The sequence below is a fragment of the Apiospora marii genome, assembly GCF_038362585.1.
Source record: "Apiospora marii strain CBS 49790 chromosome Unknown utg000011l_segment0_segment0, whole genome shotgun sequence".
Lineage (NCBI taxonomy): Eukaryota > Fungi > Ascomycota > Sordariomycetes > Amphisphaeriales > Apiosporaceae > Apiospora > Apiospora marii.
Window position 1 is genome coordinate 3647370 of NW_027117382.1, and position 20019 is coordinate 3667388.

Below are 20019 nucleotides of genomic sequence, written 5' to 3' on the forward strand. Positions count from 1 at the left end.
GTCGAGGATGCTCACTTGGAAACAGAGCTTGACGCCCAGTTTGCTTATAGAAATCAATGATCCCAGTTGCGTTGATTTGCATCTCTTCCATGTTTCTACCGTTGACGAATTCTTGATTGGATCTTTCTCAGTCTTTCACCTATCTACTCTAATCACAACTATCTCCTTAACCAAGAGTGTCGCATCCCAAGATGGACGCCGGTACGATGCCCAAAGGGATGTCTACCACTGTGTTCCTGGGCGTCGGTATTATGATGATAGCCCTCGCAGCCGCGTTCTGCATAGCTCGGGTGATTGGGAACCTCAGGAAAATTCGAAAGCTCTATCTAGCTGACTGTCAGTTTTGGTCCAAATGCAAACAACCAGCATGAAACTTACTGTTCCAGATATTTCCATCCTTTCGGTTTTACTATTTGCTGGAATGTTCGTCGTGTTCAATCTCACTGTCAACGGTATTTCTGTTCCCTGGGACTATGGCACTGTCGCTTCTGCTTACACTTCTCTAGCTCTTGATAACCCCATGACGGCATCTTTGCGGTACTTAGCACAGGTCAGTACCAGTTTCATGTTACACCCAAACTCCCGAGATGCTCATGGGGGTGATCCGAGGCTCGTCAACTAATGTGCGGTGCTGTCCATCAGTTGGGTGTAGCCAGTGCTTTGGTTTCAGGCTATGCCACTTGGACTGCTAAAGCGCCAATCTTCTTTCTCTACGTTCAACTATTTGGCATCCAGAAATGGATCCGAGTTATTTCTCACCTGGCTCTGGTTGGGACCTTTCTCTTCATTCTCGGCATAACGTCCTGGATCAGCGCTGTGTGCTCACCCGTTGGTCGTGAGATTTCACCAGAGTTTATCCAGACCTGCACCGTAACTAGCTCCATTGGCGGCCTCGCCACAGGGGCCGTCGGGCTCGCTGTAGACATTCTCATTTTTGTTCTCCCCTTGCCCATCATCGCCAAGCTGCGCCTGCCGCTTGCAAAGAAGATCGGTGTCAGCCTGTGCTTTCTTAGCGGCATATTGTAAGGCTCTCTCAAGGTTCTTGGTTGGTGCGATTGTGCGACTAATGCGTTCGAAACCCAGCGCGGTTGCTGCCAGCACGACGGCTTTGTACTTCAGAGTCACCTCATTATCGGTCTCCACGACGGATATGAAGACGGCATCGATGGGCGTGTAAGTCCCCTGAGTATTTTGCATATGGAGACTATCCAGGCTAACCGACCGCAGGCTTGTCGAGCTAACCATTGCGATCATGGTTGGATGTGTTCCCGCTGTACATGCCTTCTGGACTGTTGTTGTCGCCAACTCCATCGTCTATTCCAGAGTAGCATCTGCTTTCTCTCAACTCTCAACACTGAAGTTGAGGAGAAGCAAGAACTCGCATACATCATCCAATAGCTATGCAGCTACCGATAATGGCGTCTATGGTAAAGCGGAAACAAACATTCAGATGAAATACGGACCTGCATCTGAGGAGCATGCTTCGGAAAGACGCCTGGTTCCTCCAGCAGCTGGTGATGACGAAGTCCCATTTCAAGGTCATCGACAGAAGGGCGATACCGGTTTGGTTTGAGTGATTCTCGATGTCTATATGTTCATAGTTACTCTTTTGCCTATCTGTATCGGTTACTCTCGTTCTACTTGTTATTTAGGTTATTGAATACCAAGACCGACCTCAACGACTGCACGTGAATCTCTTTGATTGTTCCCAGTGCGCTTACCTTGCTGAGCGTGTCCATTCCTATCTGATGATATGTACCACACCTCGGACATATTCTGAAGGCCAATCAACAGCTAATGTGACCCATTCCGTGAGAGCTTTCGTATGCAGTTGATTCACTGGATGAGTATTTCCGTTTACCACGGTCTATCCCGCGACTCGAGCATGTGATCAACCAGTGGCTATGCAAATCTGCATCGCCGATGCAGGGGTTGAGAACGAATGTTTTCAAGCCCAGTCGAATACAGGGATGAACCATTGACACCGACAACGATCCGAAATGATGACACTTTAGCTGATCTCAGCCTTTTCCATACAAGCAGTCCTGAGGATCATCGCCTATTTGCGCAATCTGTACGGTATTACTCGTCCCCAGCTCATGCAGTTGGTTTGGCTTTGTTAGTTAAAGAATTCAGCTGCATTGCAACTCCATTCAACCGTGGGGCTCAACGACACTCGAGACCCACCATTGAGGCGCATTTACTTACGCACACAGTGTCTGCAATTCGAATACAATCTCGGAGGAACTGTTAAGTAAGACGGATGCGGCACGGCAGGAACCGCCTACCCGACCCTCCTCGATGACATCCGTCAGACAAATTCTCCGGCTGCCCAGCTTTGCTTGATGGGGGTCCACCAACCTGGGCGCCGAGACTTTGGATACAACATCGTGTGCGGCGCCATGGGCGCTTACGGTGACGAATGAAAAATGCAACCACAGAAGTTGCTAGGCATCTACAAAGTCCTAGAGCATGTGCGAGGCGGATGCATCAGGGGGTCATTTGCATCCCCTAGGCTTTGAGTGACGTCGATGGGCATAGCCCAACACGCTTCCTAAAATCTTAGTCAACCATCACTGATAACCCAACCCGAAGAAAGACGCGATACAGGATTAGATTTACTTGGGTGTGATACCATCGCGAAACTTTCTCGAGTCACACCCCATTGCTCTACATCCATCGCCACTATGCAGACAGAAGCGAAGCAAACCTTCCCCAAATCCCATGATGCCCCTGGACCCAAAAAGCCCCAAGAGGCTGCAAGCCCTCGAGAGTCAATGAACAGATCCATCAGGTTCTGGGGAATATTCGTTGCTCTCTGCATGATCGCGTTCATCTGCGCCTTGGATGTCGCCGTCATCACCACTGCTCTGCCAACCATCACCGAAGCCGTCGGAGGGGGCACGCAATACGTGTGGATCGCGAACTCGTTCGTGGTCGCCTCCGCCGTGGTCCAGCCCCTATTCAGCCAGCTGGCTGACGTCTTCGGCCGACGCGTGCCTCTGGCCATATCCCTCACTCTTTTCCTGCTCGGCAGCGGTATCGCGGGGGGCTCTTTCAATGCCGCCATGCTGATCGCCGGACGAACTATCCAAGGCATCGGTGCCGGGGGGCTGTATGTGCTTACCGACATTGTCTGCTGCGACTTGGTCCCGCTGCGCGAGCGGGGGAAGTACGTCGGGCTCATGAACTCCTTCTCTGGCGTGGCGGCCGCCATCGGGCCGGTCATTGGCGGCGCTCTGGCCCAGCATAACTGGCGTTGGATCTTCTACATGAACCTTCCCATCTGCGGCTTCGCCTGGCTTGTGTTTCTCGCATTCATGCGTATGAAAACGGGCCAAGAGGCGCTGGCCCAGCAGAGCACGACACAAAAGCTCCAGCGAGTCGACTACCTGGGAAACTTGATATTCATCCCCAGTATTCTGGCCCTACTTCTCGGACTCGTTATGGGAGGGATACAACACCCGTGGTCATCATGGCAAATCATTTTGCCCATAGTCCTCGGTGTGGTCGGCTGGGCTGTCTTCCATCTACAGCAATCCTACTTCGCCTCGTGGCCGAGCGTGCCTGCTCGCCTTTTCCAAAACAGAACATCGTTAACCGTCTACCTTCTTACATTCACATCCTCGGTCATCGTCCAACAAACAGCCTACTTCCTCCCAGTCTACTTCCAGGCCGTCAAGGGCACATCGGCCTTGACGTCCGGGACCAACTTCCTCCCGTTTGCAATCGGGACCCTTGCGTTTGCCGTAGTGGGCGGTGTCATGCTCAGCAAATTCGGCGCCTACAGACCTATTCACGCAGTCTCGTTCGCGCTTTCAGCGGTTGGCTTTGGGTTATTCACAATCCTGGATGGCAAATCAAAGCCTGTGGCGTGGGTCTTCTTCCAGCTCATTGCGAGCGCTGGGTCAGGCTTCACGATGGCCACATTCCTACCGGCCATCATGGCCGCCTTGCCGGAGTCCGACGTAGCTACGGCTACTGGGGCCTATGGCTTCATCAGAACCTTTGGCTACATCTGGGGTGTTTCCATCCCCGCCGTTATTTTCAACTCGGTAGTGAACTCCAATCTTTGGACGATCTCCGACCGGAACATTCAAGACAGCATGAGGGATGGCAAAGCGTATGCATATGCTAGTGAGATTCGGACAATTCACGGCGCAACTTCAGAGAGCCTTCGGGACGAGATTTCCTATGTATATATTGAGGGTCTGAAAGCTATTTGGTGGCTTGGGCTCGGATTGAGCCTGGCTTCGTTCCTATGCGTAGGATTCGAGAAGGGCTTAGAGCTCAGGACAGAATTGGAGACTGAGTACGGGATAAACGAGGTGAAAAGAACGGAAGAGCTCGGGGAGAGTGGAGGTGAAGTTGGCCGACCTAAGGCTTGATGGGTCAATTCAATACCTGTAATTCTTGATTGGGCCCAGTGCTCAGCGTGGCCCTTACAACCTTACTACTACCCAGGAGGCGCTATTACAGTTTGTTACTCTAATAAAACTACTTGGCAAGGGGTGTTGAACATGCATACCAGGTCGTGTGTAAATATAACTCTTTAGTTAGTGATTTAGAGCAACCGACCCTGTGATGCTACGAATCTGAAAGCCGGACATTTTCAGTGCAAGAGAAGTTGGTCGACCCTCGACGTGATCTTGGTGCGGGGTCAAATTGCTGTAGCCTACAAATATGCAGGGGTCAGCTACAACCAGAACTCCGACTGCAGCTTCAGCCCCCAAGCACTTACACGCTGGGGCTCAGACCCTCCATGCAAATCGCTAAAGAACGTCTGCTAGCGGATAGACGTGTTGTCTAAAAATAAAACTCGCCTCATTTGACGATCTTGATTGAACCTCTTGCAGACTGCCGCAAAGGAAGGAACCACAGTAACTGGACGGGTTTCACACTGAGTTGCAATGCAGCAATTGATGACATCAATCTTTTACGTCCCGGCAAGCTGGAGCGTAAGGCAGAGTCCAGGGCGGGTAGAGGTTACATCTCACAGCACGCACATTCCCTTTTGGTTGGCTACCAACCAACATGCATCCATCGCTCATGATAGGTTGAAATATACGGTAGGAATGAGGGGCCTCATCAGCAACACGCATCAGCCTGCACAGCAGTGGGAATCGCGCAGGCTGTCATAAACAGTATTTAACCCTCTGAGGCTGTCCATGTCCAAAGTGCATCTTGCATTTCTCGCTCTTCATCCATAACATTTACATCCTAGGTTGCTGTTGTACCCACTCAAATCAGAACATGGCTCCCTCTCAAGTTATCAAGGACCTGCAACAGGCCCTGCCGGATTCCCGTTTCGTCCTTCAGGGAGCGGAAGATTATGATGACCTGAACAAGGTATATCAATCGGCATTGAATGTCGAAATCCGTCCCAGCTGCATCTTCCTACCCAAGTCCAAGGAGGAGATCTCCGCTTTCCTCAAGCATGTCGGGCCCCACGCTTTGAGCGGCGAAGTATCGCTTGCAATCTACGGGGCAGGATGCCAACCACTGCCTGGCTGTGCTAATGTGCAAGACGGGATCACGGTGAACCTGTCCTTCTTGAAGGGGTTGGCTATTGAGGAAGGGCGAGTGTCTATCGCTGCTGGCGAGCGATGGGGCACCGTCTACGAGGAGCTAGGGAAGAAAGGACTTGGAGTTGCGGGAGGCCGATCAGCCAAATCTGGGATTGGCGGCCTCGCATTGGAAGGTATTGCTCTCTCTCTACACTTCCATGGGCGGGTGGCGCTGACATGAATAACAACTAGGCGGTCTTTCCTTTCACTCTTCCCGTGACGGTTTCGTTTGCGATAGCGTACGTTATCATCCATCTGAAGACTAGTCCCTTGTTTGAGAGAGGCGAAAGGATGGTTGCTAACTTCGTGACCTGCTAGGTCCTCAACTACGAGGTTGTGCTAGCTTCCGGAGAGATCGTCAACGCCAACGGGAAAGAGAACGCAGACCTCTTTCGGGCGCTCCGAGGCGGCGGCAACAACTTCGGCATTGTCACTCGCTACGACTTTCCCACCTTCGAGCAGGGGCCCATGTACGGCGGGAGCGTCTACTACTTCGCGCCCAGCTTCCCGGAGCAGATTCAACACCTCGTCGACGAGCTGCAGAAGCCCGACGCATCCAAGGACACGCACCTGATGGTCAGCACGGGCTATGCGGCCATGTTCGGACCGCAGATGATGTGCCAGAACCAACTGTACCATAACAGCCCCGAGGAAAACCCGGCCGTGCTCCGCCCCTTCACGTCTGTTAGCCCGCAGCTGGACCAGCTCAACTCGATGCGTGTGTTGAGCCTGGCAGAAGCGGCCAAGGAGCAAGCTGGGGATTCCCCTGTCATCCAGAGGTAAGTGCAGCATGCCGTCCAGAGAACGACGTAAGAAGCAGAAGGCTGACTCACGCGTCTAGATCTGCTTATTTCAACACCACCTTGAAGGCCGACGCCAGCATCCTTCAAGAAGCTGCCGAGATCTACACGGCCGGTCTGGAGCCCATCAAACCCTGCGAAGGTCTGATCTGCTCCCTGACGCTGCAGCCACACGCCCGCTCCCTGCTCGAAGCCTCGGCGGCCCAGGGCGGCAACTCGCTGGGGCTCAGCCCCGCCGACGGACCGCTGGTCTCGGTGCTCTTGCTCACGTACTGGTCCAACCAGAGGGACGACGCGGCCGTGCTGGAGACGATGGAGTCCATCTTGGGGTCCATCAAGTCGCGGGCCGCGGCCAGGGACCAGCTGGTCCCCTACACGTACATGAACTATGCCTTCACCTCGCAGGACCCCATCGGCTCGTACGGGGCAGAGAACAAGGCGGAGCTCCAGCGCGTCAGTAAACGATACGATCCGCAGGGACTGTTCCAGAAAGGGGTTCCCGGGGGTTTCAAACTGTTTCCCTAGAGATAGAAACCACAAGTTATTTACTGAAGCTTCTGCTGTTCCGGCGTAATTTCTTCATTTTCGCATATGTTGGATAACATCTGGTGCAGTAGATCGCATGCGCTTGATAGGTGTTGTAAGCGATCCAGCAGTCAATGGCGCATCTTTGCACTTACACCCCGGCAATTGAATGAGCTGCGTTTATCAATCGAAATCGGCGTCCAGTCTCAATCCATAGCAGTAAAAACAGTTCAGATGCAAAATACCAATACAGATACAGTATAAATTGTATCGTACCTCGATTCGTATAGCCTAGATCGTTTACAGATACTTCGCATGATGAAAGGGGCTTCGACTTTGAAATGCTCAGCCTTTACTTCCGTGATTGATACAAGTCGCGAGACCAGCCGACGGCTGCCCCACCAAAGCCCCACTCAGGAAAGCCGAGCTCTTCACCGCCTGCCTATCGAAAGCCTTTCCCCCAAAACAAATCCCAATTGCCATTTTCTGCGGAAGAAAAAAAAAATAGTTCCAGTGCAGCAGCTACAGCTTCAGTCCGATTCCCCAGCCCAGCTCGACGACCGCCGACAACGACCACCACCTCAACCCAGCCAAGCCACCATCTCTCTTCGCCCCCAAGCAAATTTTCAAACCCAAACCGCCAAGATGCATTTGATGTACACCCTCGCTCCCGATGGCAAGCGCAACTACACGCTGAAGAAGGTCCTGTCCGGCGAGGTCACCAAGTCGGCGCACCCGGCGCGCTTCTCCCCCGACGACAAGTGGTCGCGCCAGCGCGTCACCCTCAAGAAGCGCTACGGCCTTCTGCTTCACCTCCAGGGTGGTGAGTAGTCCCTCTTTCTTTCCTTCCTCGCTAAACGCCTCCTGCGTGCCCTGCTCCTGTGCGGTTCCCCGTCTGGCTTGCTTGGATTTTTGGCTGAGTGTGTAGGCCAAGTTCAAGACGATGTGAAGGCAGCGAAGCAGGGACTAGTCATTCTGGGTAAATGAGGAAGCAACGACCACGAAGAGAGATATAGGACCATATGGCTAACATGTACTCTTGAAACCATCTAGACAAGCCTGCGCAATAGACTAGCCAAGACAAGTTCGCATAAGACAAACAACCTATTTCGCCCACAACCTCAGCACGAGTGACACCATCTCATGACCATGACGAATCTGCGAACTAGACTTGGCCGGACTGGTTGAATATCTGGCGTCGGACCTTCATCAGTGCGCCTCTACACGTCGAAAAATAGAGAGCAGACTCGCAGCAGCAGCAGAACTGGCCGTAAGAAAAATGAGGCTTGGGATACGATGGAAACGGACATGCTCTTAGTACGTGGATCCAAGAAGCAGAGAGATCGAATACGCTCGCCTATTACTACGAAGCAGATATCATCTCGGGGGAACGGAGTTCAAGGCGTGGAATATATTTTGATTGGAATACCAGCTTTCAGAACGTGGTTTCATTTCTGCTTTGGGGAGGCTTTCGACTCTTAGCCGTTGCCTTTTTGCCTTTGGACAATATTGGTCGAGGATAGCGAATCTTAAAAAGTCCCTATTCTCTCGCAAAATTGCCGTCTTGCCGTTCTAAGTCCCAGTCACTGATCATGCAGCTCATGTTGCATAACAAAAGCAGTTTTAAATTTTATCCAGTAATCCCCAAATTCCGGTGGTATCATATATACATAGTGTGTCATGGTCATATCTATAAAGCCTTTTACGCGATTTTACTTTGTTTCAACTCTTCAGCCGTGCCGCTTCTTCGAGTTGATCGTCCTGCCCGCCCCCACGCGCGGCCGGCCGGCGCCGCCGGCGCCGCCCTTGCGGTTGCCCGTCAAGATGCCCGGCAGGTAGTCCTCGTCCATGAGGTCCTTGGTCCGGAGCCGCTGCTGGTCCGTCACCTTTTGCGTGTACTCCTTCTGGTCCTCGGCGAGCAGGAGCTCGGTGCCCCAGCCGCCCTTGCCGCCGCCCTGCCCGCGGTACTTGTTGTTGGAGGTGCCGTGCACGGGCTTGGGGATGCTGTAGACGTTGCCGCGCTTGTTGAACTGGAAGTTCTTCTTGAGGTGCACCGTGAAGTTGCCGCTGCTGTCCGTCGTCGCGCTGACCCGCGTCAGCGTCGGCTGGCCGCACTTGGGGCAGAACTGCTTGTCCATCTGCCGCGTCACCTGGAAGCAGCCGTGGCACCGCAGCACCCACGTCTTGACCCGCGTGATCCGCGACATGGACGGCGACAGCAGGTTCAGGTTGATGCGCAGGGTGACGTTCTGCATGGCGAAATCGGAGGTGAGCAGCGCCACTTGCAGGACCCGCTGGATGGGCTGTTCGGGCGACGAGACCTGGTCCTTCGCCTGGTGCTTCTTGAGGTTCGACGGGGTGATCCAGCCATCTTCGTCGTCGTCTTCGTTCTCATCTTCCGCGACTACGTCTCCCACGGTGTTTTCTGTCGTCGTCTCTGCTAGGCTGAGTGTACCGAGTTTGTGGGACACCTCTTCTTGCCCGACTACGGGCTCTTCGCTCTTCGGTTGCTCTGCCTCAGCCTCTTGCGCCTCTGGCGCAGCAGTTGACTCGGCGGGTGTGTCGGTCGATGGGCTGGTGGTATTGTCCTCTTCGCCTTCCTTCTCCTGCGCCAACTTTGCCAGCGCCGCCGGCGACTTCCCGTTCGTCGTCTTCTGCCCGGGCGTCTTGCGCAGGCGCCAGTCGCCGCCGTTCTTCTCGCACTCGAGCTCGTACGTGAGCGCGATCAGGTGGATATCGGGCTTGCTGAGGACCTCGAGGTCACCGGTGCGGCGCGCGAAGTCCTGGACGAACTTGACGCTCTCGGGGCGGGGGCTGCGCAGCTTCAGGAACGGTAGTAGCTGGGTCTGGACGCGCGACCGGGTGGCCTCGTCGCGGATCTCGGTCAGGACCGAGGGCAGCGTGTAGATCTCGTCGGCTTTGGCGAGCAGCGTGCTCAACGGCGGGTCGTTCTTGATCAAGGGGCCGGTATCGACGATCAGGAGCTTGACTGGCTTTTGGGAAGGAGTGGCGGTGGTGGTAGTTGTCTCGGTGCTGGTGGCCGGGGTGTCGTCGGCAGTGGTGGTGGTCTGTTCCGGCTCAGCAGAGGATTGCTCTTGTGTTGGCGCTGGTGCTGCTGGTGCTGGCGCAGGTGCAGCAGCGGTTACCCAAGTTGGCGCCGGCGGAGTGACTGCGCTTGGTCCCTCCATATTGTTCTTCTGTACGTATAGCTAGGTAAATCAAGTGGTAATTTCTAACTTCCAATCTAGTCGTTGTCACCGTCTTGAAAGGCCGAATTGATGGATTGCAACGACTAGTGGGGGTTGCGCTGCCTCTCTGATTTTCGTTATCGACAATGGCGGGGTTGTGCTATTGGCTTTAGCGATTAAGAGAATTTTAGCGGAAACTGGTGGCAGAATTAGCACCTGCCAACCCTGCATGTGCCTGGAATAAGCGACGTGCAAGCAGAAGCTGGAGGTTATAAATCCAATTACAATGGAACACTTTCCCCCCAGCGAAGTAGCGGATTACATAAATATTTACGCCGCCCCCCCAGGCCCTCACCATGCGACCTCGAGGGCCCTTCGCTTTTTGGCCAGAAATATAGTTTACATATACTCAGCATCAAGAAAACCCGGGCAGCCTACTCGGTATCTTGCTGGAGAGCTTGACTGAAAGGGTTCCATGCCAGCCTAGGTACCGTGTTCATCCTTGCGTACTGTGGTCGAGTGGCATATAGAAAGGAATGTCTTGTTGAAGCCTGTATCGTTTGTTTGTATGTCAATTCTAGCAAACACGGTACAAATGCAACAGTTCAAATCAGGGCATTTCCATCAATTTGTGTGACTTGGAGGACTGTTGGCTTGTAAAGCTAGACCAAGTGGCATAGGACAACGACCTAATGCCGATATCCTGATTATCGTCAAGTTCCGTTTTAGATCACGAGAGTACTGCATGCTTGATATTGAATTACTTTATTTCTACCTAGATCTAAAGGCACTCTAAATATACACCAAACGCAATGCTATGTGATGGGGACGCCCGCTTTCTCCAGGCACCAAAACCAACTCCCCAGGGGTATTATATATACAAAGTCCACAAGCAGTGCAAATCCACCAGCATGCCTTGTGAGCTATATTCAGTGTGTACTTGATATAGTAAAATGTCTTGCGGCGCCCCGTCGTTTCCAAACGTGTTCAAATTCTTCGTGGTTGAAAAGTCGTGCTGCAAAAGTGGGTAGCGAGATCTCTCGTATCTGGTCCGGGTTGGTCATTCAGAAAACCCCTCCACGGACTTGGTAAATGTGGTGATACTTTCAGTAGTTCATGCCGTGGTCTGCGAGTACTCGTTTCCCAGCCACTCGTTGGAGAACCACGACACCGCCTCGGCGCCCGTGTTGCCAAAGGACTCCATGTTGAAGTCGAACCCGTCCATGGCGCCCTCGAAGGCGTTGTTGTTATCAAGCCCCTCGGGCGGGTCCACGGGCGCGAGATGCGGCCGGGGCATGTTGACGAGTTGGGCGCCCGGCATCTGATCGGCAAAGGCGGCCGCGCGGGCCGCCGTTGCGGGCGGCGTCGATTGCGATAGTGGTGTTTGCAGGATCGGGGTGCCGCCGTGCCCGTGCGTAAGGGGCGACGCAACGGCCCCATGTATGGTAGGTGAGGCCACCATCCCCACAGCTCTGGCCGGAATTTCGTTCTCGTCCGTAAGACCCATCAGCTGGATCGGGTTGTGCCGCGACAGGATTTGCTGGGCCGGGATCGAGGCGCGTGTAAAGTCCGGGCTGCTTGGATGGCTCGGCGTCGTGCTCGCCGAGAAACCCCGGGCGATGAGCTTCTCAAGGTCGGTCAAGATTGTTTGGACGGCGGGTATGTGCGACATGTGCCGCGCGATCTGCAGACAGCGCTGCGAGTGCTCGTGGACCTGGTCTGCGCTGATCTGAAACTGCAGTCCTGCCATATGGTGCGCGAAGAAGAGCATGCGCGCACACTGGTACGCGCAGACCGGCAAGTCCAGGTCTGTGACGGGGAGCCCGCCATCGAGAGACAACACCACGCGGAATATGTCGGCCATGGCTAGTGCGTGTTCGTAGCATTGCCGCTGGCAAAGCTCCACGAACTGGGGCGGTAGCCGGTCTAGCGAGGACCGGGGGAGGGCCTCTTTGAGACCGACCAACACGATGCGGTAAAGGTCGCAGTGACACTGGCGCCACCACACGTGAATCATGATGAAGACGCAGAGTCGGGGCGAGTAGGCGCGAAGCTTGACGTTATTGTCTGAGAACCGGAAAGATGCCGGCAAGTGCTCGTTAAAGCCATTGAGCTCCTGGGCTAGAACGTCCACCAGCTTAGGAAGTTCGCGCAGTTCGGTTTCCGGCATCGCGAGCACGTTCTTGGTGCAGTACAAGATCCGGCTGCGAATCCAGAGCAGGCGCACGTGGAGTGCCAGCGATCCGACATCATCTGGAAATGGTTTAGTAGGTATCGGGCGCAGGTGTTCGGTGATCTGGGGGAGATCAAACTCGAAGTTCCGTTCGTTACAGGGCAGCTGTATGTGCAGCGCTTCCGACGGCAGCAGCGTGAAATCGGGGTATCCTCCGTTGATGCCGGAATCGATAGTCATGAAAGCCCACATCAGTCTTCGCCGAGACTCGCGTGCCAGGAAGCAGAGATTGGGGTTCTCGTAGTTGAGACGCAGGGCGTAAGAAGCACGACCGGCGACGGAAGCTAGCATGAAAGCGCTCGTGAACCGTTGGGTCAGCATCCGATACTTCATAATGAACACCATGGCCTGGATCTTGATAGTTGATGGATTCTCCATGTCCGCCAGTATCATCTTCTGGCATTCGTCGATGCACTTAGATCCGTACTCTCTGGTCCCAGGCCCGAGATCGGTGAGCAGAGATGTGATTCCCACCAGCGCTAGCAGTAAAGCACGATCCATCATGCCTGCGTGGTATCGTTGCATTAGCGACGCGCGGTGGAGGAAAGAAAATACCGGCACATGATGCACATGCTTGAAGTAGTTGTCGAAGGTGCGGGTAATGAGGGCTTCATCGGGGAAGTTGATGCCTCTGTCATTCTGTTCAGCCAAATTTTCACACAGCGAGCTCCAGGGCCGCAACACAGGTAGGTAGGTTAGGTAGGTTCAATACTGACGTGTCGTGATTGACGGACCAAGCTCCGTGGGTACCGGCTCGGTTGGCGATGGCATAGTCGCCTTGTGACGCATTGGAGCCGTTGTGCACGTGTCTCCTTTTTTCCGGAGGCTCGGAGGAGACGGACTCGTGCTCGGAATCGCCGGCCTGCCCCGGGGCTGGGGTGGTCAGGGTTCCAGAACGTTTAGTCGGCCGGTAGATGCACTCGATGCCCTGCGACTGGCACCTCTTGCATTTCGGCATCTCTCCGCTACATCGCGCTTTGCGCGAATGGCAGTTGCTGCACGCCAGCCGCACGCGACGGCGTGGCAGGGTCATGGATGACGCCGGGCCATTGTCGCCGTCGCCCTGCGGCGAGGCGGCCTGAAACGAGCACGTGAAGCCTAGGCGGTCGCAATTGGCGCATGACGCCCCCTCGCCCTGCAGGCATCTCACCTTCCTCAAACGACAAGGTTGGCATGTTTTCCTGGGATTCGGGGTGTCTGGGTGTTTTGGCGGCGGCCGGTGGTTGGCAGGGTCGGACACAGCAGCCTCGGCGGCGATTTCAGCAGCGGTGTCCTTTTCGGCCACCTCCAAACTCACGTCTTCCATCTCCATGGCACACGCAGGCGATCTGGGGTCCGATCTCCAAGCGCGTGGGTAGTCGGATTGCGGGTCCTTCGGGGCATTACACGAGGCCGGATCCGAGGAATTGTTTCCTCCGTCAAAAGGGTTGCGAGAGAGGAGAGAAATAGAGAAACCCGTTGTCCAGAAAATTGTAGGATGGAGCAAGGTCACGAGGGAACCCGGCTCTGGAGGAGCCCAAGCACCAAGGGGAAACGCGGGGACAATTTCATCGGTCACTGACCGGCCCCAGTCGCAACCTACCCTGCCAATTCAGCGGTCAGTTTTCACGCCAACGCGCCGTGATTCGATACTTTTTAGCGGATGTGGGCCTGTAAGCTTGAGATTAGTGGACGTGGGCACGCTGAAGCACACGAGAGCCTCCCGAAAAGGCTTGCTCGTATCAGCAGGATAATCTGCCGATTGCAGTCAACGCTTATCGCGCGATGAAGCAGGAAAAGGACGCGATGCACTACAGAGTACTCGTCCAGAAATTATCCATGTCCCCTGAAAGCTTCTACTATGTCCTACGTGACGAGCTAGCATCGATGTTAGTGATTGACTTATGTGCCTGACGGGTCAATCTCATCAAAAGTAGGGGTCCTAGCATCTTATCCCGAGTTTGGGCTGAGTCCGTAGGACAGATCCGAACATCGCTTGTTCAGCCACGTCATCGAACAAGGCCAATGATCGTGGCTTCTCAAAGTACTGGCTCACCGGGAATCAAGATAGTGATTGCAAACCGCTGACATCTCGATTTCGATTCCCTCATTGTGCTGTAAGCCAAGGGTCCCTGCCAAGATAAATAGCGGCTATCGGTGGCTGAAGGCGGCAAAGACGGCTGTCGGAGGAAGTCGGGCCTCCAAATGGAGTAAGAAATTACCGGCACTTCGTTAGGCTGTTGCGCAAACCCTGTGCGCCCCCCCCCCCCTAACCCGTTTCGGTAGCTTTTTGAAGTAAATTTTTTGAAGACGATGTATCGAAGCAGAACGTCGATTTTGAAAAATCGTCGACTAATTTTTAACACCCGGTTAGGGTTCGGGTTAGGTGGTTAGGTTAGGTAGGGTTAGAATAGGGTTCGGGTTGGTTAGAATACGGGTTTTTAGTATATAGATATATTATAGTATCGTATCGAAGAGCGTATGTTGTCGTCGGTACGGAGGGTATTCAAAAAGCTACCGGATCGGGTTAGGGGGGGACCGCACAGGAAGTCGGGGGGGGCCGCATAGGGTTTGCGAGGCTGTTGTGGTGATGCAGGTTAATGGGGTCCTCAAATCCTGTAGTGCCACTTAAACTGCACCCCGTACCTACTTCGTACTGCGCGCTCCTGCATTTGGGTTGCAACTGCGCATATCGCTTTTGCATATGGGCACTACTCACGTCATTAAGGACATGCTACAGTATAAACCCTCCACGGCATCACCGCTAAGAATACCATTAAGCATTGAGGCTCAGAGATAAGCATACATATTTCCGATTGGGTATGCCAATTCCTGTGGAGTTTCCTGTTCCTCAAATAGTGTAGCGATTAGGGATCATCGTGGTAAGTAACCGATGCCGAGACGTGTTTCATGCGTTTCAAAGGGAAGTTCTACCCGGTTCGGCAGAGGCGTTAGTTCCGTCGAGAAGACGAGACTTGGCGATATACTACAGCTACCCAAGCTTCGGGAAACCCCGATGCTGCCTATCATGAGTAATGAGCCAGTCGGCTGGTGTTCGCATGCTTGACGCTTTAGTATAGGGTTTCCTGTTCATCCCATAGTGCCTCCTAAAAATAACCTATAGAAAGCTTGTAATATGCTCCAGATGTTGCAGGCTGTTATCCCATTACCAGCATACCCCAGGCAGCATCTAATCATGCATCGCGATGGTGCCTGAGCATGCATGGGTGCAAGGGGCACTGAACTCAGAAAGCAATGCTTGACAAGACGCACGACACAACCGTCGACTTCCAGGCTGGTTGTCATGATGAGAGTCCGTATGCCGTGACTATATAAGTCACTCTTCCCGCTGCACTTCCATCGAAACTCTTCTTCCTCACCATCGAGCTTTTCGACCACACTCATTTCAAGTCCATTCGTTTTCTTTCTTTCCTTGCTCTATCTTTAGACGCCAAACCCGCCAGACACTCTCTACAACAACTCCGTCAAATTTTCCCCAACCATCAACATGCAGATCTCCGGTGCCCTTCTCTTCTCCACCGCCTTCGGCGCCTCCGTCGTATCTGGAGCCGCCATCCAGCCCAGAGCGTCTAGTGACCGTGTCCTCGTCGGTCTGACGGGCGAAAAGGTTTGGATATACTCTCCCCTCGAATCTCTTCATGGTGGAGATCCCTCTTACTGAGACGTCCATTGTACTTTACAGAGCACCAACGGTATTACCCAGGGTCTTGAGCCCGTCAAGCGCGACAACCTTCAGGCCAGAGCATCAAGCGACCGGGTCCTCGTCGGTCTCACAGGCGAAAAGGTACGGAGCGTCCTCTTTTATCTTTGATGATGGATAACCTAATGAACTGACACGATCCATAGAGCACCAACGGCATCACCCAGGGCCTCGAGCCCGTCAAGAAGCGCGACCTGGAGGACCGCCAAGTCACCGCTGCCGTCGTCTCCATTCTGGGCATCGTCGGCACCGCCGCGCTGACGGAGATCACGACACAGGCCGTCGACGCCGCTATCGACATGGTCAAGAACCTTTCCGAATGGAACGAAGCACGCGAGGAGTTCACCAAGGCCACGGTCAAGGGCATGATGGACAAGAACCCGGACCCCACCAACCTGGTCGCCGCCGTCTGCTACAACATGGCCTACAAGCTCGAGACGCCCGCCAACGTCGACTCGACGGCCAGTCTGTCCTTCAAGCTGGGCAACCTTCATACCAAGTAAGTACTTTCGGACTCTGACATCAACTTCCATCTATACACCTGGAATGAGATGCTGATGAATTTGTGATAGCTTCGACTGCATGTACATCAAGGCGCCCAACAGCTTTTACACCGAGGGTGATGGCGGTTACGTCAACGTAAGTAGACTTAACCAATTGGAACCCTCTCATGATTGGTTCGGTGTTCGTTCTATATGAGGTTTCGACTAACTAGTCTGACCAGCTTGCCTATGACTACTCCTCCAGCCGATGCACATTCGACCAGACCACCGGCGATCTCACCTGCAAATAGGAAGAATCTTCCTCCTTGTTTTTAGACGAGTGAGCCAGTGCGGTGTGTTTCTCATGTGGAGTATAGCGATAGACTTGGTGTAACGGTTCTCATTTATTGTGTTTCAGCGGGGGCCTCTGGTTTTGATAGATTGGGAGTGTTGTTGTCAATTGTGTCTTCCGGTTAGTGCGAAATGAGTTTTCTTTAGAAAAGGGGGCGCCAGACCCAGAGCTAGTTCAACCAAGCTACATCTGATTCCCCAAAGACGTGTTTTCTCTACATCGGCTCGACTCTGGTGCTCAATTCTCAAATGCATTTTTGCTGGGTCTGGATTGTGTTTGCCAATAGATGGTAGTTTGGATATATAAGGGATGTCACGGGTGTACATCTGGGTGCACTCGTCTCCCGCAATGGTGGAAGTCCTTGTTTGATTTCTACAGAACTTCTCTCAATTTTTGGACTGGGAACGGCATCGTCAAGCCTGTGCCACGATCCTAGTAACAAACATTTGAGACTCTTCGATGAATCCCGCAAACGGGCCCACAGTAGCGTCAGATAGGGTGTACGCCAATTTTCTGTTCCCATCGTTACTTGCTCAACTTGCTCATTGACGTTGCTAAGGTGCAAGTATCTCCGAATATTCCCATGGCTTAATATCTTGAGGGAAGATGGTGGAAGCCTAATTTCGTCGTTCTTTTCTAAACCACAGTCTCCCAACCTTCTTTCTCTAGTTTGGATTCTGCCACACCCTACCTTGTGTTACATCATGACATCCGTTCACCCAAAAGACCTGATCAAAGATGATCCCGAACTCCGATGGCTCAACTTCACGTGCCTCCCAAGTTGGAAAACACGCTCCAAAGAACGTCACGTCGCGCGGACAGAAAGGCCCGAGTACGCAATCGCTCTGGGCCTCCCCCCGAACGCCCGATGGGCGAGCGTGATGCTCCAGCTCCGTGAGGGGATGTTGCGAAACGAACCCGGCAGGACGACGCTCGAAGCCGGGGCAGTCACAGAAGCTGCCAAAGCGACTGGCAAGAGAGTCTGCCGACGTGCAGCTACAGCCAAGGCGTCACGCATCAACAGCTGAATTGCCGAGTATCCCAGCTTCTTCCCCGTGATGGCAACCATCCTGTATGCCCAAGAAAGCGACCGACCCGCAGCAGCCAAGAAACCGATGTACCAATACCAAGCCACCGGGAACGGCGATTCAATCCACGAAAACCTGAAATTGGGAATCAAATTGAAACCACACGTCAAGCGCCTCTTCTTCGAGATGCTTCACGTCGACTACGGTAGCTCGAGCATGGGGGCCAGCCCAGTACAGCAGCAGCACCCCAGCGTGTATGGGGACCTCCTTCGATTCGCCCGCTCGCTCATCAGCTATGCCAGCGACTTCGGCCAAGCCTGGGACGAAGAGAACCTAACAGCGGGCACCCAGCCCGAAGCTGTGACATACATCTGCGCTGCCTGCGCCGACTTCGACCCATCCGACTTCGCCATGATGCTCTACTATTTCTATTCGCACCATCGGCTGCTAGACGGCGGGGACAAGATCGAATACACCGGCGTCATGCAGGCCCTCCTCGACGACCTTACACGATCCGGCAACAACGAGCGACTGCATCGCAAGCTGTCCATCGACTACAATGTACTTGTTCCGCAAGTCTGTAAAGGGGGACCCCAACGAAGTTGCAATACGCACCACAATTATGGCCTATACACGATGGCACGGTCTGTCTTTGAATGTCCCGAATGAGGCCAACAGAAATGAGCCATATGGCCGGTCACAGAAGGATTTCCGGGATAGATTGAACAGGTGGGTAGTGATATTCTTCCTCAGCATTGCCCTGGAGCTGATGGGCCATTGGTTACTGCCTTCTCTTACGCAGAGGAATTGGTTATGGTACCCCACGTACTTCCTCGGTGTGGGAGCCATCCAGGCATCTGTCCATTCAATCTGGGACGCCTAGATATAGAAAGCAAACACAGAAAGGGTGGCCAGGCAAACACAGGAACGTGTTCACTAGTACCGTGTTCTTGACCGGTGAATTTGATCGATATGTCACATGTCCCAACCCCGACTGTAGCCCGTCAGCAAACTGCCAAGCACCTAGCAGCCCAAGCTATTATAGCGGGCCCAAATCCACAGCCAGGAGAATTATCTTTTACGTTATATTAACTTTGACTTGTTGCCATCCAAAAGTAGCAGGAACGAAAGAGCGGCATAGAGAAGGTTCCCATTGAACACACAAACTTGAAATCGAGCCATTCTAGCCAGGAGAGCCATACGTGATAAGCAATTTCGCTGCAACCAAAGCCGAAGGGTCATGCAGGGCTCGGGGCGATCACGACTGGATAGAATTGAATGGGCGTGTAGGTTGGAAGCTCTTCTTATCCAAAGACGCTATATGTGACAGATAGCTCTCATCAGGCCTTCTATCTTTTGCAATCTGCTGTATCTTTTGACCCTGCTCTAACGACTGCACAATGGTTCAGTGGATTCGACTGACTAATCCGTCATGTGAAGTTGATTGCTGGGCATATTGCTTTTGGGGCTGATTCCTTGCGTGATAAGGTGAGACAGCAGCTACTGCAGATACGCTATTTCTGTTTCCCGAATAGGTCCGAATGAAAGTGCCCCCAGCTTACAATGTTGGTCGGTGGGGTCTAATTGAGTGTTGGAATGCAAGTATTGGACAAGCCCGATACCCGTATCACACGGGGGCCTAATACCACGACTACTCGGTCTTGGCGTGCTGACGTTCAGCCTTTCCTGCAAGATCCCGCTGAATGTGAGGGGCACTGTCTCACATGGACCTTCTTTCATTGGTGCGTTGGAAAGGGAAGGGCACGGCTCCACTTGCGCTGGGCATACTCGACGAGGGAGCGTGGTATTCTGCTCAGCCCCCATTCACCAACACTACCAGTCCGTTATACACAACAAGTTGCATTATGAGGTTGTGTTGGGGTCCAACAGCGCCCAATATCACATGTTTTCAGCATCAATTTTCAGCAAATGTTGTTATATACAGGAAGGGCTGTTGGACGCGTGTAGTCGGACAATTAGATATCACATTCCACGGCATCCGAACGGTCGAATGAGGGGCCGAGAAAAGCAAAACCAGCACCCGCAGAACCGGACAGGGGTCCCTCCCACCACGATGGCACCGAACCAACCGCGGCCCAAGAATAGATCTAGAATGGTGGATTAGGCGCTGCATGCACTCCAGC

At 53.5% G+C, this 20019-nt stretch overlaps 9 protein-coding genes across 9 annotated transcripts; 7 read left to right on the forward strand and 2 right to left on the reverse strand.

The window, feature by feature from the left end:
• Positions 1-191: 191 nt before the first annotated feature.
• PG985_014272 (uncharacterized protein) lies at positions 192-1573 on the forward strand (the record flags this gene model as incomplete). The annotated part of the gene is made up of 5 exons (XM_066834038.1): positions 192-336; positions 387-550; positions 643-1022; positions 1084-1173; positions 1228-1573. 5 exons carry the CDS (start codon positions 192-194, stop codon positions 1571-1573), a joined length of 1125 nt encoding a protein of 374 aa, XP_066678778.1.
• A 1114-nt stretch (positions 1574-2687) lies between these two features.
• On the forward strand, positions 2688-4388 carry PG985_014273 (major facilitator superfamily domain-containing protein; the record flags this gene model as incomplete). Its single annotated transcript, XM_066834039.1, has 1 exon — positions 2688-4388. One exon carries the CDS (start codon positions 2688-2690, stop codon positions 4386-4388), a length of 1701 nt encoding a protein of 566 aa, XP_066678779.1.
• Positions 4389-5253: 865 nt separating this feature from the next.
• On the forward strand, positions 5254-6892 carry PG985_014274 (FAD-binding domain-containing protein; the record flags this gene model as incomplete). Its single annotated transcript, XM_066834040.1, has 4 exons — positions 5254-5701; positions 5760-5806; positions 5886-6346; positions 6409-6892. The coding sequence occupies 4 exons, from the start codon at positions 5254-5256 to the stop codon at positions 6890-6892; spliced, it is 1440 nt and encodes a 479-aa protein (XP_066678780.1).
• Positions 6893-7537: 645 nt separating this feature from the next.
• PG985_014275 (ribosome biogenesis protein nop10) lies at positions 7538-7723 on the forward strand (the record flags this gene model as incomplete). The annotated part of the gene is made up of 1 exon (XM_066834041.1): positions 7538-7723. One exon carries the CDS (start codon positions 7538-7540, stop codon positions 7721-7723), a length of 186 nt encoding a protein of 61 aa, XP_066678781.1.
• Positions 7724-8622: 899 nt separating this feature from the next.
• On the reverse strand, positions 8623-10080 carry PG985_014276 (Nin one binding Zn-ribbon like-domain-containing protein; the record flags this gene model as incomplete). The annotated part of the gene is made up of 1 exon (XM_066834042.1): positions 8623-10080. One exon carries the CDS (start codon positions 10078-10080, stop codon positions 8623-8625), a length of 1458 nt encoding a protein of 485 aa, XP_066678782.1.
• Positions 10081-11194: 1114 nt separating this feature from the next.
• On the reverse strand, positions 11195-13625 carry PG985_014277 (uncharacterized protein; the record flags this gene model as incomplete). Its single annotated transcript, XM_066834043.1, has 2 exons — positions 11195-12944; positions 13030-13625. The coding sequence occupies 2 exons, from the start codon at positions 13623-13625 to the stop codon at positions 11195-11197; spliced, it is 2346 nt and encodes a 781-aa protein (XP_066678783.1).
• Positions 13626-15800: 2175 nt separating this feature from the next.
• Positions 15801-16806, forward strand: PG985_014278 (uncharacterized protein; the record flags this gene model as incomplete). The annotated part of the gene is made up of 5 exons (XM_066834044.1): positions 15801-15920; positions 15996-16097; positions 16160-16512; positions 16586-16697; positions 16738-16806. 5 exons carry the CDS (start codon positions 15801-15803, stop codon positions 16804-16806), a joined length of 756 nt encoding a protein of 251 aa, XP_066678784.1.
• A 745-nt stretch (positions 16807-17551) lies between these two features.
• Positions 17552-17875, forward strand: PG985_014279 (uncharacterized protein; the record flags this gene model as incomplete). Its single annotated transcript, XM_066834045.1, has 1 exon — positions 17552-17875. One exon carries the CDS (start codon positions 17552-17554, stop codon positions 17873-17875), a length of 324 nt encoding a protein of 107 aa, XP_066678785.1.
• Positions 17876-17905: 30 nt separating this feature from the next.
• On the forward strand, positions 17906-18544 carry PG985_014280 (uncharacterized protein; the record flags this gene model as incomplete). The annotated part of the gene is made up of 1 exon (XM_066834046.1): positions 17906-18544. One exon carries the CDS (start codon positions 17906-17908, stop codon positions 18542-18544), a length of 639 nt encoding a protein of 212 aa, XP_066678786.1.
• Positions 18545-20019: the final 1475 nt, after the last annotated feature.